Below are 18,367 nucleotides of genomic sequence, written 5' to 3'. Positions count from 1 at the left end.
GGAATCAAATATCATTCATAAAACAAATAGCAAGATATATTTGTATCCTGATAAGAAAGTGCATGAATAAAATAAGGAATCGCAAAAGGTAAAATTAGAAGAATAAACAAGTAATAATTCATATATGCATGCTACTTGGTAAATCCATAAATAAAATGAAAAAAGTTAATTTAAACTAAAGATAATGGGACAAATATATATGATAAAAGGAAAATAAAAAACTTAAATAATAAAAAAAATTAAATATAAAAAATAAGAGGACTGATCCACATGCTAATAAAAAATACTGATATTAAATAATAATAAAAATCATATATTAATTAAAGAAGAGGACTTATTCACTCAAGGGATCAAAAAATATAAATCGAAAATAAAAAAATTTGGACAAATACGCTTGTTGAGAATAAAATGCAGAACTTAATTTATAATTATTATGAAAAGATAAATAAGTAATGGTACAAAACCCCATGCTAGTAAGAAAATGCAGAAGTGAAATAGGGAAGAATAAACATAAGATATAAATAAACAAAGAAATGGACAGATCCAATTACTAAATAAAATCGAAAAATAGAATAAGAAATAAAAACATTAATTAAATAATAATAATGTGATAGACCGGCATGTTAATAAGAAAATGCACGAATAAATAGTAATAATAAGTAAATAAATAAATGGATACATCCACATGCCAATAATAAATTCAGAAATAATAATAGTAATAAATGTAAATTGAAAAATAAATAAGCAATGAGAGAAATCCACATACTAACAAGAAAGCACATAAAAATAGGGAATGAAGAACCCAAGGATTGCATGGATATGTGTAGAGGCTAGACACTTGAATATCTCAATACAACTGGCATGACGAGCTAATAATCACATAGTTCATACATGAATAGGTGATTTATCTTTAGGTTTCAATTATTTTAAATTTCCTCTATAATTCCATTTTTAAAAGTGCACATCAAATATGGATCATGTCAATCATGGCCTTACAACTCAACACCTCTCTTCACAGAGTCACCTGTGCCACTAGCAAGTCACACATGCCAGAAGCAGACCTATTTTCCATCGTCCACAAGACAATTGCTTGGATTTATTCATTCCTTGCCCCATTTCATTATATTTGTTAATATTTTACTTAAATTAAAGAAATCGATTTTCGAATCTCCCAATGCTTTGACCCCTTAACAAACTTTATTTAAGATATAGTTTTTAAGTTCCATAAAAATGAGGCTTCATCCATGCGAATATTGTAATATAGTGCATTAAGTATGAACTTTGTCTCAAGACATTAAATAAATAACTTTATCAAAATGCATCTGTGAGAACACCCACAAAACTGTTCATTTTATTGAGAACATGCCATCCTAAAAATTCAGTCAGCTTTAGTCTTCTTATTTTACTTATTCAATGTTTTTCTTATTCTTCATCTTGCTTTTCTTCTAATAATATTTTTTTTCCTACACTTACTCATTTATCTTTGTATGATTATTATTATTTTATATTTGTGTCACCTTGTTTTCTTAATAATATTTTCTTTAATTTCATTTATTTATTTATCTTTCTTATTAATCTTACTCTTAGTATTTTTATTCTAAGTTTTAAAAATAATTCTTGTCATTTTTTATTCTTGTTATTCATTTATGCTTCTTCTAATTGTTTATATCCCCTTGTTTGATCTTATTCGTATTCTTTTTCTCAATCATAATTTTATTATTGATCATCATCACCATATTCAGTATTTATTAACAATTAATATTTTTGTAAGATCACTGGGCCAACTATACACACACTTAATAACATTTTTCTCCAAAAACATGGTGTTTTATTTAGAGTTTTCAAATTCAAAAATATTTACCTAAGGTAAAAATATGTATCATTTTTATCATTAACTAATTATCCAATCTCTTGCCCCCAGCCCTTCAAGACCAAAAAATACTGATATAGTAGTATTATAAACTGTTATTTTAAGTATATGAGTGGCTTCTTCTTATATATATCCCAAAACTTTGCTGAATCAGATTCTGCATCAAGACCACATAGTAAATCATTTGAAAATAGTTTTATAAAACCATATTTCCTATATTTAGCCACCTAAAACTGTCGAACACAAAAAATGCGACTACAGTAACTTTTTTTACTACTCCACTCATATGATCAGTCCTGTCTCTTATTTATACCAATAAGAGGTTACCATGAAACTCTACTCAAACTTATGTATACACCCAGTCTGGCTAATACTAAGTTATAATTACCTTTACCTTATTTATAATGTAAAGGAACCATTTACAACTATAAATATTAACTTAATCAGGAGCAATGCACCTAATCTTACGAATATTTTCCACAGAGGTTATGTGATATCAAAATAAATAAATGTGTGATTTTAAACACCTAATAGATTAATTTATACAAACCAGTTAGAAATTGGTATCTTTCTTATTCACACCTGGAAACCTAAAAAATAGTGCTTCTCAGTTCCTCGTTATTTGAACTCCAAAATAAGCTAGCTTTGATTTCAAATAAGAAGACTATGGATTTAACCTATACCCTATCAAGTATAAGATCGAATGTTAAAATTCAACATTCCAAATAGCATTAAAATTGCTGCCTTTGCAAAAGTAAAAAAGAAACTTGACGTACCAGATGTAAAATTTTCACTTGAATGGCGGCCCATCATGACACATATCCAACTTTTCTGACTTGATTTCGTCATCGACTATTTATTCTATTTTTCTCAAGAAGCAATCATTTTATTCCGGGAAAACAACTCCTCATTAGATGCACGGATCAACTTTAGATACGCATTAATTGTATATATTTCGTATTCTCAGCTGTGCTGTCAATTGAGTTTTGATGTGTTCAAACCACTCGAGCTTTGACGCAAATACTAAACAGGTAAGTTTTATAGAGCATCATGACAAGCACCACTTGCAAGCTCCGGGTAAAAGAAACACGTTAAGTCCCAACCGATAAGTACGAAACCTGTTGAAAAGGCAGATATACTCGAGACATAGAGAAGGAATTTTTATCGCTGCAACCGGAACAATCCATACCCCAGGATACGATTCAAAGGTGAATACCACATGATGTTAATTGTAAAAGAAATAAATGCTAGCTCAGCTGGTGCAAAATTACATTCAGTAAACAACCGTAAGACTACACCGGGGATGAATCATGAATATGATTTTTTCAATATAAATGGCGCTGTACTGTGCGAAGAAAACAGTGCGCCTTAGGCCTCCTGTACCTGATTCCAGAAACGCGACGCTACTCAGAATAAGTGGATCCATTGAAAGAGCCATGATATCAATAGTACCATGAAAGGAAGGGGAATGGAGGACAGAACCGCCGCCAGCGTAATGCAATAAATCCGGCAGCTTTTGAGGTAATAACTTCATTAGCTGGGCTTTTGGAATTTTTCTGTCCCTTATCTTCGGCTCTGAAAATTCTCCAAGGAAGATACGATGAAGATGGGCTTCCAAACGTGTGCAGTACCTCACATGTACATGGACTATGTCAACGTCTCATTCAACGATTCCTCTGTCGCGTTGCAACTACATGTTTCTCTCTTACTTTTCTTTTCTCTCTTTCCGGTTGTCGTGCCAGAGAGCAGCAGCAGGCAAGAGGAGACGAACAGTGGAAGGCGTAGAGACGGGCCACGAGGGTACATCACCAGTGGTGAGTCACTGTCGATGCTCACGATATAGGCTGTGGCTATGGCCGCAAGCGGCAAAATAGTAGAATATTCCAGGTGCGTAAGAAGAGGGCGAGGAAAAGCCACGATGAAAGACCAGAACACTGGAGGAAAATGGGGTTTTGCTTCAGTCAATGCTGGCATCTCCGTCGGATGTGATGGTCGAGGCCAGTGACGTGTATCTATTGATCGCATGTTTCGTTAGAGCGAGAAAGAGAGACGGTGTGGGGAGAAGAAATGGAGTTTGATGTTCATGTTTTGAAGTTAGTCGGAATTTGTTTCCTTCAATGCCTGGGATTGTGTCGGATCTGATGTCCACGGCGCAGCGACGTGTAGCCATTCACCGAGAGAGAGATATAGAGAGATAGAAAGATGGAAAGCGAGAGGTAGAGCGAGAGCGAGAGAGAGACAGATAGAGATAGAAAGATAGATGGATCGAGCGAGACAGAGCGAGAACGAGAGAGATAAAGAGAGAGAGAGAGAGAGAGAGAGAGAGAGAGAGAGAGAGAGAGAGAGAGAGAGAGAGAGAGAGAGAGAGAGAGGGCGAGAGAAAGAGAGAGATGTGGGGCAAAGAGATGGCGTTTTGATGTTCCCTACAGGTATAGAAGTACCTCTTCTTTGTTTTAGAGAAAATCTCCATAGTTGTCCTCCATTTTTCTACCGTCTAATAATCGAGTTCGATTTATTTATGTTTTGTTACAAATATTGAATTCCTGGATTTTAGATATTTTAATACTTTAATTTTGTATAATATTAGTTTGAGAAGAATTATTAGTTTCCAATCATCTAAAGATTATTTGAAATCCCATGCTACCTGGTAGAATTTCAGACAAAAAAACTTAAAGGAGAATAGCTTATTATAAATCATTCCTTGGGATAATGTCACTTCTCTCTTTTACTTGCCCATCATTAAATTTGTATTCAAATTATGTTCGAGATACTTTTAGGTAGGATTACCTTATCCTGAGCTATGATGATTAGAAAACATCATTAAGTATAAACATATCAATTTATCATGATCAGTGAGCCCCGTCTAAGATTTTTCTCCATAAAATATCTAAATTAATGAATAAAAGAAACTTGCTTTCTTCAACCCCTACAAATTCTCAATTTACAATTTCCTAGAGGTGATGTGATTCACGGAACCATAGTTTTAGAGCTGAAAAAGCATCCATAAATTTAGAATATGAACATATTAATATCGACGAGTCTTATATTAAAATTATATTATGCACAATCCATAAACAAACAAATGTGTTGAAAATCCAAAAGGTATGAGACCCGATAAACTCGAGACTCATTGAAGTGTTGATCACTGTAACCGGAATAATTCAAACCCCACGATCCTCCACATTAACGCGATTTATGTTCATACAGCCAGCCGGTACTTTCTCCCTCCCATGTCTTTGAGCTGTGCAGGGCACTACATCAGGTTCCGTAACAGAAATAAATGCCACATCAAGAAGTGTAAGATTACGACCAGTAAACAACTCCAAGCGTTCCTCTTTTACTGACACTGAACTTCATCCCAGATAAAACATCGACTTTTAAAGAATAGTGGCCCCAAGTTAGCTTGCAGCCAAGGAAAGAACGAAGAAAGTAATGGGAGTAATGCGAAGCAAACAAATCGAGAAGGACAACGTTATCCTCTAGCTAATCGCATTAATTCCTGCAACTCTAACAGGAATGGCTTCATGATCATTGGTTTTGTAATGTTTCTGCCCCTTCGACTGTGAATTCTTCAAGGAAAATAAGATGGAGATGGGCTTGCAAAACGTGTGCAGTAGCTAACATGGACTATGTCAACGTCCCCATTATACGATTCATCTGTCGCGTTGCACTTCTATCTAGCTTGCTATCTATCTAGCTATCTCTTTTCTCTTTTTCTTGACACCTGAGAAGAGCCGACTGATGAAAAACAATTGATGGGGGAGAGACAGGCCACGAGGGTTCATCTCCAGTGGAGATTGTCGCCGTCGAAATAATTCTATTTTTTTTGAAGAAGGAGCGGTCCAGGCGAAGCCACGACGATCCCAACCTTGAAGAAAATGCGGTGACGTGTATTAATTCATCGCATGTTCTAGAGGGAAAGAAAAAGAAAAACTGGGAAAAATGCAGAAAAGGGAGAGAAGGTCGGAGGTCCCTATCGGAAGATTTAAGCGTGGCCATGGCGTCGTCCTCGCGCCCATGCCTTGAGTTCAATGCGTAGCAAAGAAAAGAGTAAAATAATAAATTTTATAATCGGGCGTTAAATCTTTTACTAAATTGTTGCTCTCTTGCCGATAAGGGGGGAAAGCACGAGGAAAAAATAACGAGCGCACGTCGCTTTCAGGGTTCTTCCCAGGCTGGGGCACTCACTCTGGATCGACCAAAATTGTTTTCCGTGCCCGCCATGGCACTGCCTCAGATCCGATCTCGATGAACCAGTGCCACTGTTCCCCGACGGATCAGATCTTGACCAATGCACACAGACTGACACATACAGACTAGAGAGAGAGAGAGATAGATAGATAGATAGATAGATAGATAGATAGATAGATAGATAGATAGATTGATGGATATTTAGATAGATAGATAGACAGACAGGCTACAAATGGATAGATGGATAGATAAATAGATAAACAGACAGACATACAAATAGATAGATATGGATATATAGATTAGACATGCGCCAAAACGTGCGAGCGGATCTCGCTCGTGCGGTTGGGCGCATGTGCGACGCTATTGTGCGAATTTTCGCACAGAAATTTCGCACACCGCACCGCCCACCGCACAGGGGTCGGTGCGGTGCCAAAATTCCACGTTGTGCGAATTTCGCATCCCCTGGCCCCCCCCCCCGTCTGCCGGTCGGCCCGCCGCCCGCCCCCCTGTAGACTGTGCCCCCTCCGCGCCGCCGCCCTCTCCCCCTCCCTGCCCCGCCGCGCCGCCCCCCTCTCCCCCACTGCATCCCCGCGCGCCGCCTCCCTCTCTCCCCCCCTGCCCCGCCGCGCCGCCGCCCTCTCCCCCCCCCCGGCCGCGCCCCCTCCGGCTACAGCCCTTCCTGCCGCCCGCCCCCCCGCTAGCCGCCCCCTCTCCAGCCCTCCTCTGCCGGCACCCCCCTACCCCCCAACCGCCGCCTTCCCTCGTCGCCGCGCGCCCTCCCCGGCCGCCGCTCTCTCCACCCCCCCCCGCCTTCTCTCCACCCTCCTCCGTCGCGGCCCCCCACCCCCCGCCGCGTTCGCCGCCTTCGCCGCCACCGTCTTCTCCGGCGACGCCGTCTGGGCGACGCGGCGGCGGCGCCGTGGGCCGCCCTGGGCGTCATATTATTTTTAATTATTAATTATATTAATAATTAAACATAGCAATTATACCTCTTATATTAAGAATTAAATATAGTTATTTTATTTTCCAAATAGCATTTAAAATCTTTTTTTTAAATCCTTATAAATGAGCGCTTTCCCGCACAAAAGCGCACCGCACACCGCGCAGGGCATTTTGTGCGTGCGAAAATTAGCACACTCGGTGCGAATTGTAACTATGGGCAGAGACAAATTGATTGATAGATAGATAGATATATGGGCAGACAGAAAGACAAATATATTGATAGATAAACAGAAAGGTAAATATATAGATAGAGAGGTTTATTTATTTTTCGTTCTTAAGATTTCATTCACTATTATTTTTATTTCTTAAGAAAAGTTTCTTTTTCTTTTCCACTTTTTTTTATCTTACTTTCATAAATCTCTTTCGTGTTCCTGCAACTTGTTTATTTTATTTCTACTGAAAATCCTGATTTCCTTTCAAAATTATAATGTCAACTGTTTCCAAACTTTCACTGTAGTGATCTCCTAATCTATTTATCCATTTTTCTTCGTGGGTTTTGATCTTTTACTCCCCACCTCGTTTTCAATACTTCAGTTTTCTTATTTTTCTTTTTAAAATTCATTAAAACCCACCACCGCTAGGCCCGGCGGCGGATTGCACTGCGATCTTCAAAGGGGACAACATCTACAGCACGGAATTAAGTATTTGGCATGGCCTGACGACGTCCACAGGAAGAAGATGAAGTCATTAGCCATGGCAATGGCGTAATGGCACCCCACACCTCGCGCTTTTTGGGCCTGAAAGAGACGCACGAAAGACAGCGGTGAGAGGAGACGAGACGCCATTAAATGGCACCGAGCTGGTCGAATTGAAGCCCGTGAGACTCTCCTCCGCGAGGTTCACAAGCCAGAGAGTCCCCCACCCCCCCTTTGACGTGGAGGCCGCCATTACCGTTCCTCTAGCCCAGCAGTGGAGCCCCCTCGGCCTTAACTCCCTTCCCCACTGCTCTTATATATACCACTCTCTTCTTCTCCCTTCTCCCTTCTTCGCTGCACAGAGAGAGAGAGATGGGGAGGGCGCCCTGCTGCGAGAAGGAAGGACTCAAGAAGGGGAGATGGACGGCCGAGGAAGACGAGATTCTCGTCAACTATATCAGAACCCACGGAGAAGGCTCGTGGCGGTCTCTCCCAAAGAATGCAGGTGAATAACCCGCCATTTCCTAAGTTCTCCCCGCATTATCACCGCTGACTTTGGAAGATTTCATTCACTGAAGGTCTACTCAGATGCGGGAAGAGCTGCAGACTGAGGTGGATAAACTACCTCAGATCCGACTTGAAGAGAGGAAACATGAGTCAAGAAGAGGAGGAGGTGATCATCAGGCTGCACACCACGCTTGGGAACAGGTTAATAATTCTGGAAGTGCACTGCGGGATAAGAGAACGCCGGCATTGACGGGACTGTTCTTGCAGGTGGTCGCTCATCGCGGCGCAGCTGCCGGGGAGAACGGATAACGAGATAAAGAACTACTGGAACTCGCATCTCAGCCGTAGGATCCACCGGCTGAGGAGAGCGGACGGGGAGGATGGGGCCACGGTGGTCGTGGATCTGAGCAAGATCATGGGGATACCCTGCCGGAGGAGGAAAGGGAAGAAGGAGGTTTCGTCGGAGGAGGAGAAGTTGCGAGTCGACCGAGTCGGGTCCGAGTCGGCGAGTCGGAGTTGCGAGAGTGGACCGTCGGGGAGCTCGTGTGCGACGAGCGAGGAGAGGAACAGTGGGGAGTGGCTGGACGTGGACTGGGAGGCCATGGCGACGACGCTTTGGGAGGGGACGGATGACGACTGGCCGTTGCTTTGGGACGGTGAGCCGGGCGGCGTCGAGCTTCATCCTCAGCTGCGAGCTGGCGACTGTGGTAGAGAGGTGGATGATCTTGACGAGTGGCTCATGTGAGATGAAATTCTTCTTGTTTATTCATAGTTTTGGAATGTCCGCATCTCTCTCTCTCTCTATCTCTACTCTGGTGACAGCCCTTTGCTCGATATCCCTCTCCTTCTCCTTTCACAAACACTCTCTCTCTCTCTAGTATGGTGACAGCCCTCCTCTTCTCTCGCTCCCTCTCTCTCTCTCTCTCTACTGAGGAGACGACACTTTGCTCGACATCCCTCCTCTTCTCTCTCTCTCTCTCTACTGAGGAGACGACACTTTGCTCGACATCCCTCCTCTTCTCTCTCTCTCTAGTTTGTCGACTACCCTTCTCTCCACAGCCCTCTTCTTCTCCTTTGATTCTCTCTCTAGTATGTCGACTACCCTTCGCTCCACATCCCTCTTCTTCTCCTTCGATTCTCTCTGTAGTATGTCGACGGTCCTTTGCTCAACATCCCTCGTCTTCTCTTTTGATTCTCTCTCTAGTATGTCGACGGCCCTTTGCTCAACAGCTCTCTTCTTCCCCTTTGAGTGTCTTTCTTTCTCTCTCTACTTCTACCCGTAATTCTTTGAAGGGTCTGAATCTCTCTCTGTAGTATCACAAAGAGCCTTCTCTTGCCATTCTTTCTTCCTTTGAAGCCACTCTGTCTATGTCTCTCTCTCTCTGTCTCTTGGGTGCTCCCGGAGGTGAGAGAAGAAGAGAGTCACTTGCAGGAAAAAGAAAGAGGAACCGGGACAAAAAGCGGTAGCGGTCCCGCTATGCATGTGGAGCCATTTTCCTCAATAAACAAGAGAGAGAAAGAGAGAAAGATGTATCTACAGATAGATAGATAGAGAATCATAGAGAGAGAGAGATAGATTGAGAAAGAGACATAGAAAGCATGTGAGAGAGCTTGAAAGAGATAGATAGAGAGCCGGAGATAGACAGAATCAGGGGGAGAGGGAGAGAGAGATAGAGAGAGCGCTAATGCGCGGGCAAGAGACAAAGATCGAGAGAGATGTATATAGATAGATATAGAGACAGTGATAGATAGATTGGTAGATAGAGAGATAGACAGAGAGAGGACGGGGGGAGAAAAAGATAGAGAGAGCGTATAAGGGACGGCAAGAGAGACACAGATCGAGAGAGATAGAGATATACAGATACATATCGGGAGAGATACAGATAGAGATATATATAGAGAGAGACAAAAAAAGGAGCGGGAGAGAAAGCGATAGAGAGAGCGTGGAAGCGGGGGCAAGATAGATACGGATAGAGAGCTAGATATAGATTTAGAGATAGAGATAGATAGATAGATAGCTAGAGGCCAAGCGTAAATGCCGCTGTCTCCACATGCAGCCAAGAAGCCAGTTAGACTTTGCAGTTCTGCCACAATATTTTGTCAACGCGATTACACAGGAGAAGCTCCCCAGTATATGCTCAACTCCGTAATATGATCTCAGCAATAAAAATTAAAATTTACTCTTAAAAACCCGTAATCAAACAACCCATTTCCCATAATCTGTACTCCAAAATAACCGCGCAGAAAAATATTCACGCGACAGCTAGCTCACCGCGGCTGTCAGAGTCAGCATTAAATGAGCCTAGTCATTTATTCTAAATAAACTCCAAGTTGAGCAAGGAATATTATTATTTTTCTGAAAGGGTGCGCTGAGATTATTATAATAAGTGGTCTGTGCAAAAGGAATATACAGGGTTTATGAAAGCCTAAATAAGAAATTACAGGATTACAAATAAATAATGTATGAGAAATCAACGGAGGTCTAAAACTTCAAACTCGAGGTGGAGATTCATGTACACGTGCGAACAGTGTTCGTAGATGGCACTACCGTCCTCTGGTTCTCCGTGCGGATGGAACCCCCGCTGCTGACAATTGCGGATCACAGACACTCCTCCAGGTTCCGTTAAGTGAAAGATTCCGTGGGTTCTTTAAAAAGATCCAATTTTGAGAATAAATAACTTAATTCGCTTAATTTTCTATAAAAGTTAAGATATCAGCGAGTGTTACCTTGATTGGTCTGTGGGTGCCATTACAATGGCGATGGCTTCTGGTAGCATGACCTATGAATAATAAAAAAATGAGTGGGTAAATGATACGAGTAATTTATCAGAGGATAAATGTTTTCCTTTTTTGGTAACAAAGTTGGTAACACATCACCTGATATGAATAATGAGTGTGAAGATCAACCGACGACATGAAGCAGGTCTGCGTCGGGTGCGTCTGCAGAGAAAAAGTGTATAATTAATCAGAAAGCAACATTGATTTTTGCTTCAATTGAGCAAGCAGGCATCTTACTTTTCGGCCTAGATATTTTAAGCGTTCAAGTGAGGACGATTATCAAATGAGACAAGGAAAGACAATGACTCAATTAGGAGTGGGGGATCAATCGGAGATACCGATCTGATCAGATCGGATCCGGGTCCAATTAGAAGATTAATCATGAGTTATCTGAACGGATCAGATGAACGATCATTGTGTGGATTCCAATCCCGGTTATGATCGTTCATGATGTAGGTATCGTGATGAATTGGTTTGCACGAATTTATGATCGTACATGATCGGGAAAGAAGGCCCCCCCCCACAGTCCTCACTGATTTTTTTTTAGTTGTCCTTCATCCAATCCATCGAATTGGATTGATCTGTCGGACAAATTTAGTCATGATCCAACCTAGTGATTAGATCCGATTGGATTGTTCCAATGGGCGCAAAGATCAGATCACGATATGACCATCCTATCGATCAGATCGCATGAATCTGTCAACCTATCTGATCCCAACCCATCCTTGATATCAGATCAGTCACAGTTATTATGATCAGATGGATCAGATCATGATCAGATCCAATCATCGTGACTAATCAGATCACACTCTGACTGTCCAATCGATCGTAATTTCTGATTGGGGGCCAATCTAGCCCGATCCCTGAGCCCTACACTCAGCATACCTCTCTCTCTCTCTCTCTCTCTCTCTCTCTCTCTCTCTCTCTCTCTCTCTCTCTCTCTCTCTCTCTCGTCTTTATTTACCCATCCAAGATATCCTTCAAGTGTTTTGGCCTGGTGCTCGGGATAGTAGACTTTAATTGAATTAAACTGAATAAAATAAGAATGATTCCGTTACTTACATGAATCCATCCGAGAGGGAATAAGGAGCGCTTGTCCTGTACGTCAAATATCTCTTCCTCGTTAGTTGTCTGACACTGTGTTGAAACAACAAGTCGGTTAGGGTCTGAACGCGAAATCGGATGCACATATTTAGAACATGAGTGAACCAAAAAAATCAAACCCATCATCAGTAACAATAAAAAATAATAACATAAGAAATTTCTGAATAATCGCGCCCCCTGTATTTATCGGTTAAAAGATCAGCAGGAGAAGGTTAATCTTACAGAGTCTGAGGTAGACTCCTGCTTGGGAATTATCAACGTCCTCACATAGAACTTGCTATTTTTCTGCATTTATTGGAGATCTGGAGTGAGTAATTCACAGGCGATTAATTAATGCTGATGAGTAATTAAGAAATTCATATCCAAATAAATAATTCGGAAGCAGAGATCACAATCCAGAAGTACGTACCAGAGAACCCGCAAGAACACCACAAGTCTCCAAATTTTTTTTCGTATTGCTCTCCGCGATCTTCAGGAAGGCTTCCATCATCTGAGCACTCTATAAAACATGTTCAATGCCTTCATCGTTAACTCCATTTTTTGAAAAAAATAATTCACTCTCAAGTGTCAATTTGTTCTACTCACAATGTGCACGTGTTGATAACCTGGGGAATCTGAAGTTTTAGCAAATCCTGGTCTGGGATCTGCAATTTTTGAAGGATCTAAAATAGGCAATTCATGAACTTGGGCAAGGACTGGCGGAGGTGACGGCTGCCTGATAAGCGGAACAAAATCTTCTTCGGGTGGAAGCGAAAATCCAACATCAAACAAGGAAAGAACAGATTCCATGTCGGAGTTCATTCCCTGATTCCCATCCTTTAATAGAGTCTGAGAATTTTGGGTGGGTTGCAAACTGAAAATTATAGAACAAAACAAGGTTGTGTTGAATAAAAGTTGAAAGAGAAGAATGAATAATAAAATCTAGATACCTAAGGGCCTCAGTTTGCGCCATGTCGATATGGCTTGGATATTGGACCTAGAAAGGAAGAAAACTATTAACTAGTACTATAATCGCCGGAGATTAAAATGACAGAAAAAAATACCTTCGTATCGACGATAGATCCTCCCCATTGCCCTCGCAGTCCATTTGGACCTAAAATAGAGTGTCTGGAAAGTGTTTCTTGCTTCGGATTTGGTAGGCTAAAGGACCTACATTTTAATAATAAATGAATGTAATCTGAAGTATACAAATAAAACAGGTAATCTTGATCCTCACACTCAGATCCTAGAAGTATGTTTTCTGCAAGAAAATTGGTAGATCATAGACAAACATCAAATTCTTCCACAAGGAGAGATTCATTCATTTGTCGCCAAAGAGCAGTTCACAGATTTACTCGACAAAAAACCTTTCACAGATATTTAATGTTCTGCTCGATGGGTTCCATCAAGAATAGAATTAATTCAATCTGAATGATCCATTGAAATTCCGATCATCCGCCTCACGATTTCAAATGTTTCAAAGTGCAGACTAGCTGTGTTCCAATTGTGTTTTAGCCATTTATAGAAATTTTAATCCATCGATCCTTATTGTTTGGATTTCCCACAAGCATAGCGTGATACCACTTTTCCTAAAATACTTATATCATGAATAACGACACAACAGCTCCAAGGTTATGAAGCTCTTCCTCACGTTCTCATGTCATCAATTAATTGAAGCGGATAAATTTCATTTGAATTCTATCGTACTTAAGAAACATACAAAATCAGTGAAAAGGAAAAGGTTGAAGCAATACATACATCTTTTGAAATTGTCTCCCTGAGCGCAACTGGTCAGGCATGTTGGTCAGGTTGGCTCCATTGTTGTGTTTCATGAGGAGATGAGATGAAGTCTTTACCAATGGCTGTAAACATGAAAAATGTTTAGGAAGAAAAGCAGACTTTATGAAATAAAAATACATAAAGAAAAGAAGAGACTGAGTGATTTATTGACTGGGTTCATGAGAATCTTTCATTAGATGAAAGGGCAGCTCGCTGGTATTGCCAGTACACCAAACAGAGAGCCTACCGAGCCAGGAAATATGTGACTGCTCCCTTGCATGTGTGAAGGGAGCCTATAAATAAAAGGAGCAAGAGACCCGAAGAAAGAGGTTCAAGAATTGATTGGTTCTGATACGGACCTCTCACTCCGATAGTAATGTGCGATTACTAAGTGACGAAATTTGCTTGAGAACACAAAAGGAAACCATTCCAACGACTGAGGAATGTCCACAACGAGAAGAACGGAGAGATAGAGTGCTGATGAGAGAAAAAAGAGAAGGAAGAATCCCGAGGGGTGAAGATAGACTAGAAGAAGAAATAGGCAAGCCGGATCGGTATTGCCCTGCTGATGCCGAGAGGACCTCCCGACACCCCTCCTTGAGCTCCAGCTCGAACTCTCTTCTTCTCCGCCTCCTTTCTGTTACCAAAACCCCTTCTTATTTCATAGGTCGATAACTGACCTAGGCCCCCTTCACACGTGGCCTGAGGAAGTGGACGTTGTTTACTGTTTTTTCCTCTTTTCCAGGTACATGCGAGTTAGTTCCGTATCGGGTTCCTGTTCAGATCATATGGGCATAGGCTGGAGAGTAGGAGGAGCCTGCATCCAGGGGGAAGGATCTATCGATCCTTATTGTTCTTGTTTCTCTTGTGTTCCCAACTCATGTATTCTCTCTTCCATTAGCTCTCTCATTCTATGTTCTAGTTCAAGGACTACATCCGTTTGATATTAGCTTCCTCCAAGACAGTAGAACAGGACAGGATTGACCTATCAGATACCACGACGATATCACTCCCAACTTTTTTCCCTCCCTATTTTTTTTTGGATTAATGTGGAATATAATCAAAAGCAAAAAAAGGTGCCGCCAGCAAGATTCAAAATTACCTGCTCAGCCGAAGGTGGCAAAGATGCATAATTGTTGAAGGTACTTTCCCCAAGATTTCCCGCATGCCCTCTGTTTGATTTTTCAATTTCCCGCTGAACAACCGGCTTCAATGCCTCTAGCTCGTCTAACACACCGAACAATTTCTAAGGAAACATGAGATAAACAATAATTACCGGGTTCAAAGTAAATTTACGAGTAATAGTTAATCCAATTATTAGATTATTATCTTTAACCTTCTTAAAAAATTGCTTCTCATTCGGATGCAATAGGTTGTAGTCCCGATGTAGGGGTATGGTCTCACACATCAAGCTGAGAAAAAGAGCAGATGAGAAGGAATAGAAAAAACATTAAAGATATGGAATAAATACAACAGAATTTCCTGCTTCACTTCTGGAAGCACTTCAAGAGACTTATTTCGTCAAGTTTATCATTACCTTGAGAATCTAAGAAGGATGATGTAAAGATCGATGAGGTTATTTTCTTCCCTGTAAATGCTGGCCTGCAGCGAGAAAGACAACCGAAATCATATTCATTATTCACTGATCATGCAAAATAGAAAACTATATGCAAGCTGATTACAGGGGGAAATTTTGGGAAAATTTAAACATTTGCCAGTTTCAAGTGCACCCCAAGGGGGAATGTATCTGAAAAAGATCAGTTTCTTCTTATTTGGCGATAACGCAGATATAAGGTCTCCACACAGAACTTATGAATAAATTTGGCTTTCTGTTTGGAAGTGTGAGTTTCGACGGTTATGTAAGGTCGTTATAAGTTTAGAGGAATGAAAGCCCACTGGATCTGAAGTAATAAGGTCTTTTATAATAGAAAAATTGGGCAGAATATGTATATCGACCGAATAATTGGACGAGGATATAGATATCCAATAAAACTGGCCACTACTTGTTGGGCATTCAATTGAAAAAACCCGGGAAAAAAATGTAAACTGACATTGTTTTTTCCTGATGTCAAATATAACTGGACCCATTAATGACATGGGTCAAGTGCTGGGACGCCCCTGACCTAAGAAACATAAGAGATCCTATATCCTTAATTGACCAAAAGAATTCTTCTTCATTCGAAAACATATGGGATGAATGTCCTTGAATTACGAGTGACAAGCCTATTAGGTAAATTCCCACCGTAAATCACCTGATTATATGTGGAACTCAGAGTAGCATCAACAATGCGCACAAAAAGACAGATTTTTTTTAGAGTAAACGACTAAAAGTTAGCGCACAAAGTTGAAATCATAGGGTGACAAGTTACGAATATTTTCTGACAAGAAGAACACAACCAGGCAATGGGTTTTGCGCCGTAAGGCAACTTCATCTAGGTCAATTGTTGTTCTCAATAGTCGCCCGTAATTATGGCCATTCGGTGAGCGAAATTAAAAAGTTCATCCCAATTCTGACAGAAATTGCAACCTAATTCTGCTCGAAGATCTCGATCGTCGTATCTAGAATAATGGAGAAGAACGAGGCACCTGTTTGATGAGACTATCAGCGATCCGGTAGTAATAGCGAAGCTGCATACGATTATCAACCTGCACAGTCTTCGCGCAAGAATCGATGTTGATCGCACGTAAGGAGATCTTCATGGCTGCTCGGCAAGCAAAAATCTATCTCGCAATCGAGAAAAAACAGCGAAAAAGTCGACACCTCCCCCTCAATTTCCCCCGATTTCTTCGCCCTCTTTCTAAGAACTCCATTCCTGGGACCAGATTTGTACTAGGAAGACGCGCGTAGGCTTTTGAGACGAATGACGGATGACGAGTTTGGACGGACGGGTCGGGACATAGCGGGTATCCGTTCAGTCATCCGTCGACGGCAATTTAGTTCGTTCCAATCGTCATCCGTCTCTGAATCGTCATCATCATTCCGTCATGTGCCGTTCTCATTCGTAATGGAATAGAGATGACGGATGACGAAATGGACGAAATAGACAGAGAGAAAGAGAGCAGTATAGAACTATAGACAGAGAGAGTAATTAATGAGAGAGGAAAAGAGTGTGAGAAAGAGAGAGCAACAGATACAGAAAGTGTGAGAAAGGGAGAGCAATAGAGAGAAAGAGAGCGAGAAAGAGCAATAGAGGGAGAGAGAGAGAGAGATAGAGCAAGTGAGCTAGCAAAAGAGCAAGAGAGAGCAACTGAGAGAGACAAAGAGAGATCAAGAGATAGCAAGAGAGACAGAGCAACAAGAGACTGAGACCCAGGGAGAGAAAGAGAGAAGTGACAAGAAGAAACAGAGAGGGTGAGTGACAGTGAGAGGGAGTTAGAGAGAGAGACAGACAGACAGACAGAGAGCTAGAGAGATAGACAGAGCGCAATGGAGACAAAGTGAAAGAGAGAGAGCAGTAGAGAAAAAGAGAGTGAGAAAGAGCAATGGAGACAGAGAGAAAGAGATTGAGAAAGAGATGGAGACAGAGTGAAAGAGAGAGAGAGAGAGCAAGAAAGAGAAAGAGAGTGAGAAAGAGCAAAAGAGGCAGTGAAAGAGAGAGCAATAGAGAGAAATAGATCGAGAAAGAGATGGAGACATAGTGAAAGAGAGAGAGCAAGAGAGAGAAAAAGAGTGAGAAAGAGATGGAAACAGAGTGAAAGAGAGACAGAGAGCAAGAGAGAGAAAGAGAGTAAAAAAGAGCAATAGAGACAATGAAAGAGAGAGAGCAATAGAGAGAAAGAGATTGCGACAGAGATGGAGGGAGAGTGAGAAAGATAGAGAGCAAGAGAGAGAGAGGGGGAGAGAGAGGGAGAGAGAACAAGCGAGCTAGAAAGAGCAACAGAGAGAGCAACAAGAGAGAGATAGCAAGAGATAGCAAGAGATATAGAGCAACAAGAGACTAAGACTGAGAGAGAGCAAGAGAGAGATACGAAAAAAATACAGAGGGAGAGCGAGGGAGTGAGATACAGATGGAGAGGGAGAGTGAGAGAGTGAGAGAGTGAGAGAGACTCAGAGAGATATAGAGAGAGTGAGAAAGACAGAGAGTGGTGGAGAACACCAGGGGAAGCTGACGTTTACCCAAATGGTGTTGTCACAACACGGACCAAACATAATGGACCTTTCTTTGAATTTCCTATTTTTGAATATTTTGGGGATTTTTTCGTTTAATTCCAAATGTCACTAGGGAGAAGGCTATAAAAGACTCCTCCCTTGATGTACACATTGGCGAAATTTGAATAGAGAAAGCTTTATTTTCACCCTTGGAAAGGGCTGCCGCTACCGCACTACTGCCCCCACATCAGGCTTTTCTCCTCTCACGTGCGACGAGCCGTAACTGTCCTTGGCGTCTTTTGCACTGTTTGAAAGCCATTGTTTTCATCTTCACCGTCACTGATGTAGCCCAGAAACCCATTTTTGAGGCCCATTAGCAACTTGTGGCACAATAAGGAGATTCTTCTAGAACTGACAGGATTTGTAAAAAAT

At 41.2% G+C, this 18,367-nt stretch overlaps 2 protein-coding genes and 1 long non-coding RNA gene across 3 annotated transcripts; 2 read left to right on the top strand and 1 right to left on the bottom strand.

The window, feature by feature from the left end:
* Positions 1-3,095: 3,095 nt before the first annotated feature.
* Positions 3,096-3,988, top strand: LOC144716607 (uncharacterized). The gene is made up of 2 exons (XR_013584946.1): positions 3,096-3,391; positions 3,613-3,988. It is a non-coding gene; the product is annotated as an uncharacterized LOC144716607 (long non-coding RNA).
* A 3,893-nt stretch (positions 3,989-7,881) lies between these two features.
* Positions 7,882-8,989, top strand: LOC144709409 (myb-related protein P-like). The gene is made up of 3 exons (XM_078582961.1): positions 7,882-8,203; positions 8,277-8,406; positions 8,473-8,989. Exons 1-3 carry the CDS (start codon positions 8,071-8,073, stop codon positions 8,948-8,950), a joined length of 741 nt encoding a protein of 246 aa, XP_078439087.1. The 5' UTR covers positions 7,882-8,070; the 3' UTR covers positions 8,951-8,989.
* A 1,547-nt stretch (positions 8,990-10,536) lies between these two features.
* LOC144709399 (AMSH-like ubiquitin thioesterase 3) lies at positions 10,537-16,655 on the bottom strand. The gene is made up of 14 exons (XM_078582951.1): positions 16,432-16,655; positions 15,383-15,447; positions 15,182-15,257; positions 14,948-15,091; positions 13,825-13,928; positions 13,131-13,236; positions 13,017-13,063; positions 12,673-12,940; positions 12,497-12,586; positions 12,310-12,372; positions 12,046-12,120; positions 11,083-11,145; positions 10,933-10,985; positions 10,537-10,851 (listed from the first exon to the last, which is right to left on the bottom strand). The coding sequence occupies exons 1-14, from the start codon at positions 16,543-16,545 to the stop codon at positions 10,677-10,679; spliced, it is 1,443 nt and encodes a 480-aa protein (XP_078439077.1). The 5' UTR covers positions 16,546-16,655; the 3' UTR covers positions 10,537-10,676.
* Positions 16,656-18,367: the final 1,712 nt, after the last annotated feature.

Source organism: Wolffia australiana, chromosome 1 (genome assembly GCF_029677425.1).
Source record: "Wolffia australiana isolate 7733 chromosome 1, ASM2967742v1".
Classification (NCBI taxonomy): domain Eukaryota; kingdom Viridiplantae; phylum Streptophyta; class Magnoliopsida; order Alismatales; family Araceae; genus Wolffia; species Wolffia australiana.
This window is presented reverse-complemented; position numbering and strand designations above follow the sequence as displayed.

Bases quoted from the DNA above. Each gene is read 5' to 3' on its own strand.
- LOC144709409 (XM_078582961.1), top strand. From the start codon at position 8,071: ATGGGGAGGGCGCCCTGCTGCGAGAAGGAAGGACTCAAGAAGGGGAGA. The intron at 8,204-8,276 runs GTGAATAACCCG...CATTCACTGAAG, and splicing joins GTCTCTCCCAAAGAATGCAG to GTCTACTCAGATGCGGGAAG. The intron at 8,407-8,472 runs GTTAATAATTCT...CTGTTCTTGCAG, and splicing joins CACACCACGCTTGGGAACAG to GTGGTCGCTCATCGCGGCGC.
- LOC144709399 (XM_078582951.1), bottom strand. From the start codon at position 16,545: ATGAAGATCTCCTTACGTGCGATCAACATCGATTCTTGCGCGAAGACT. The intron at 12,941-13,016 runs GTATCTAGATTT...TATAATTTTCAG, and splicing joins GCGCAAACTGAGGCCCTTAG to TTTGCAACCCACCCAAAATT. The intron at 11,146-12,045 runs GTAAGTAACGGA...TTTTCTCTGCAG, and splicing joins TCCCTCTCGGATGGATTCAT to ACGCACCCGACGCAGACCTG.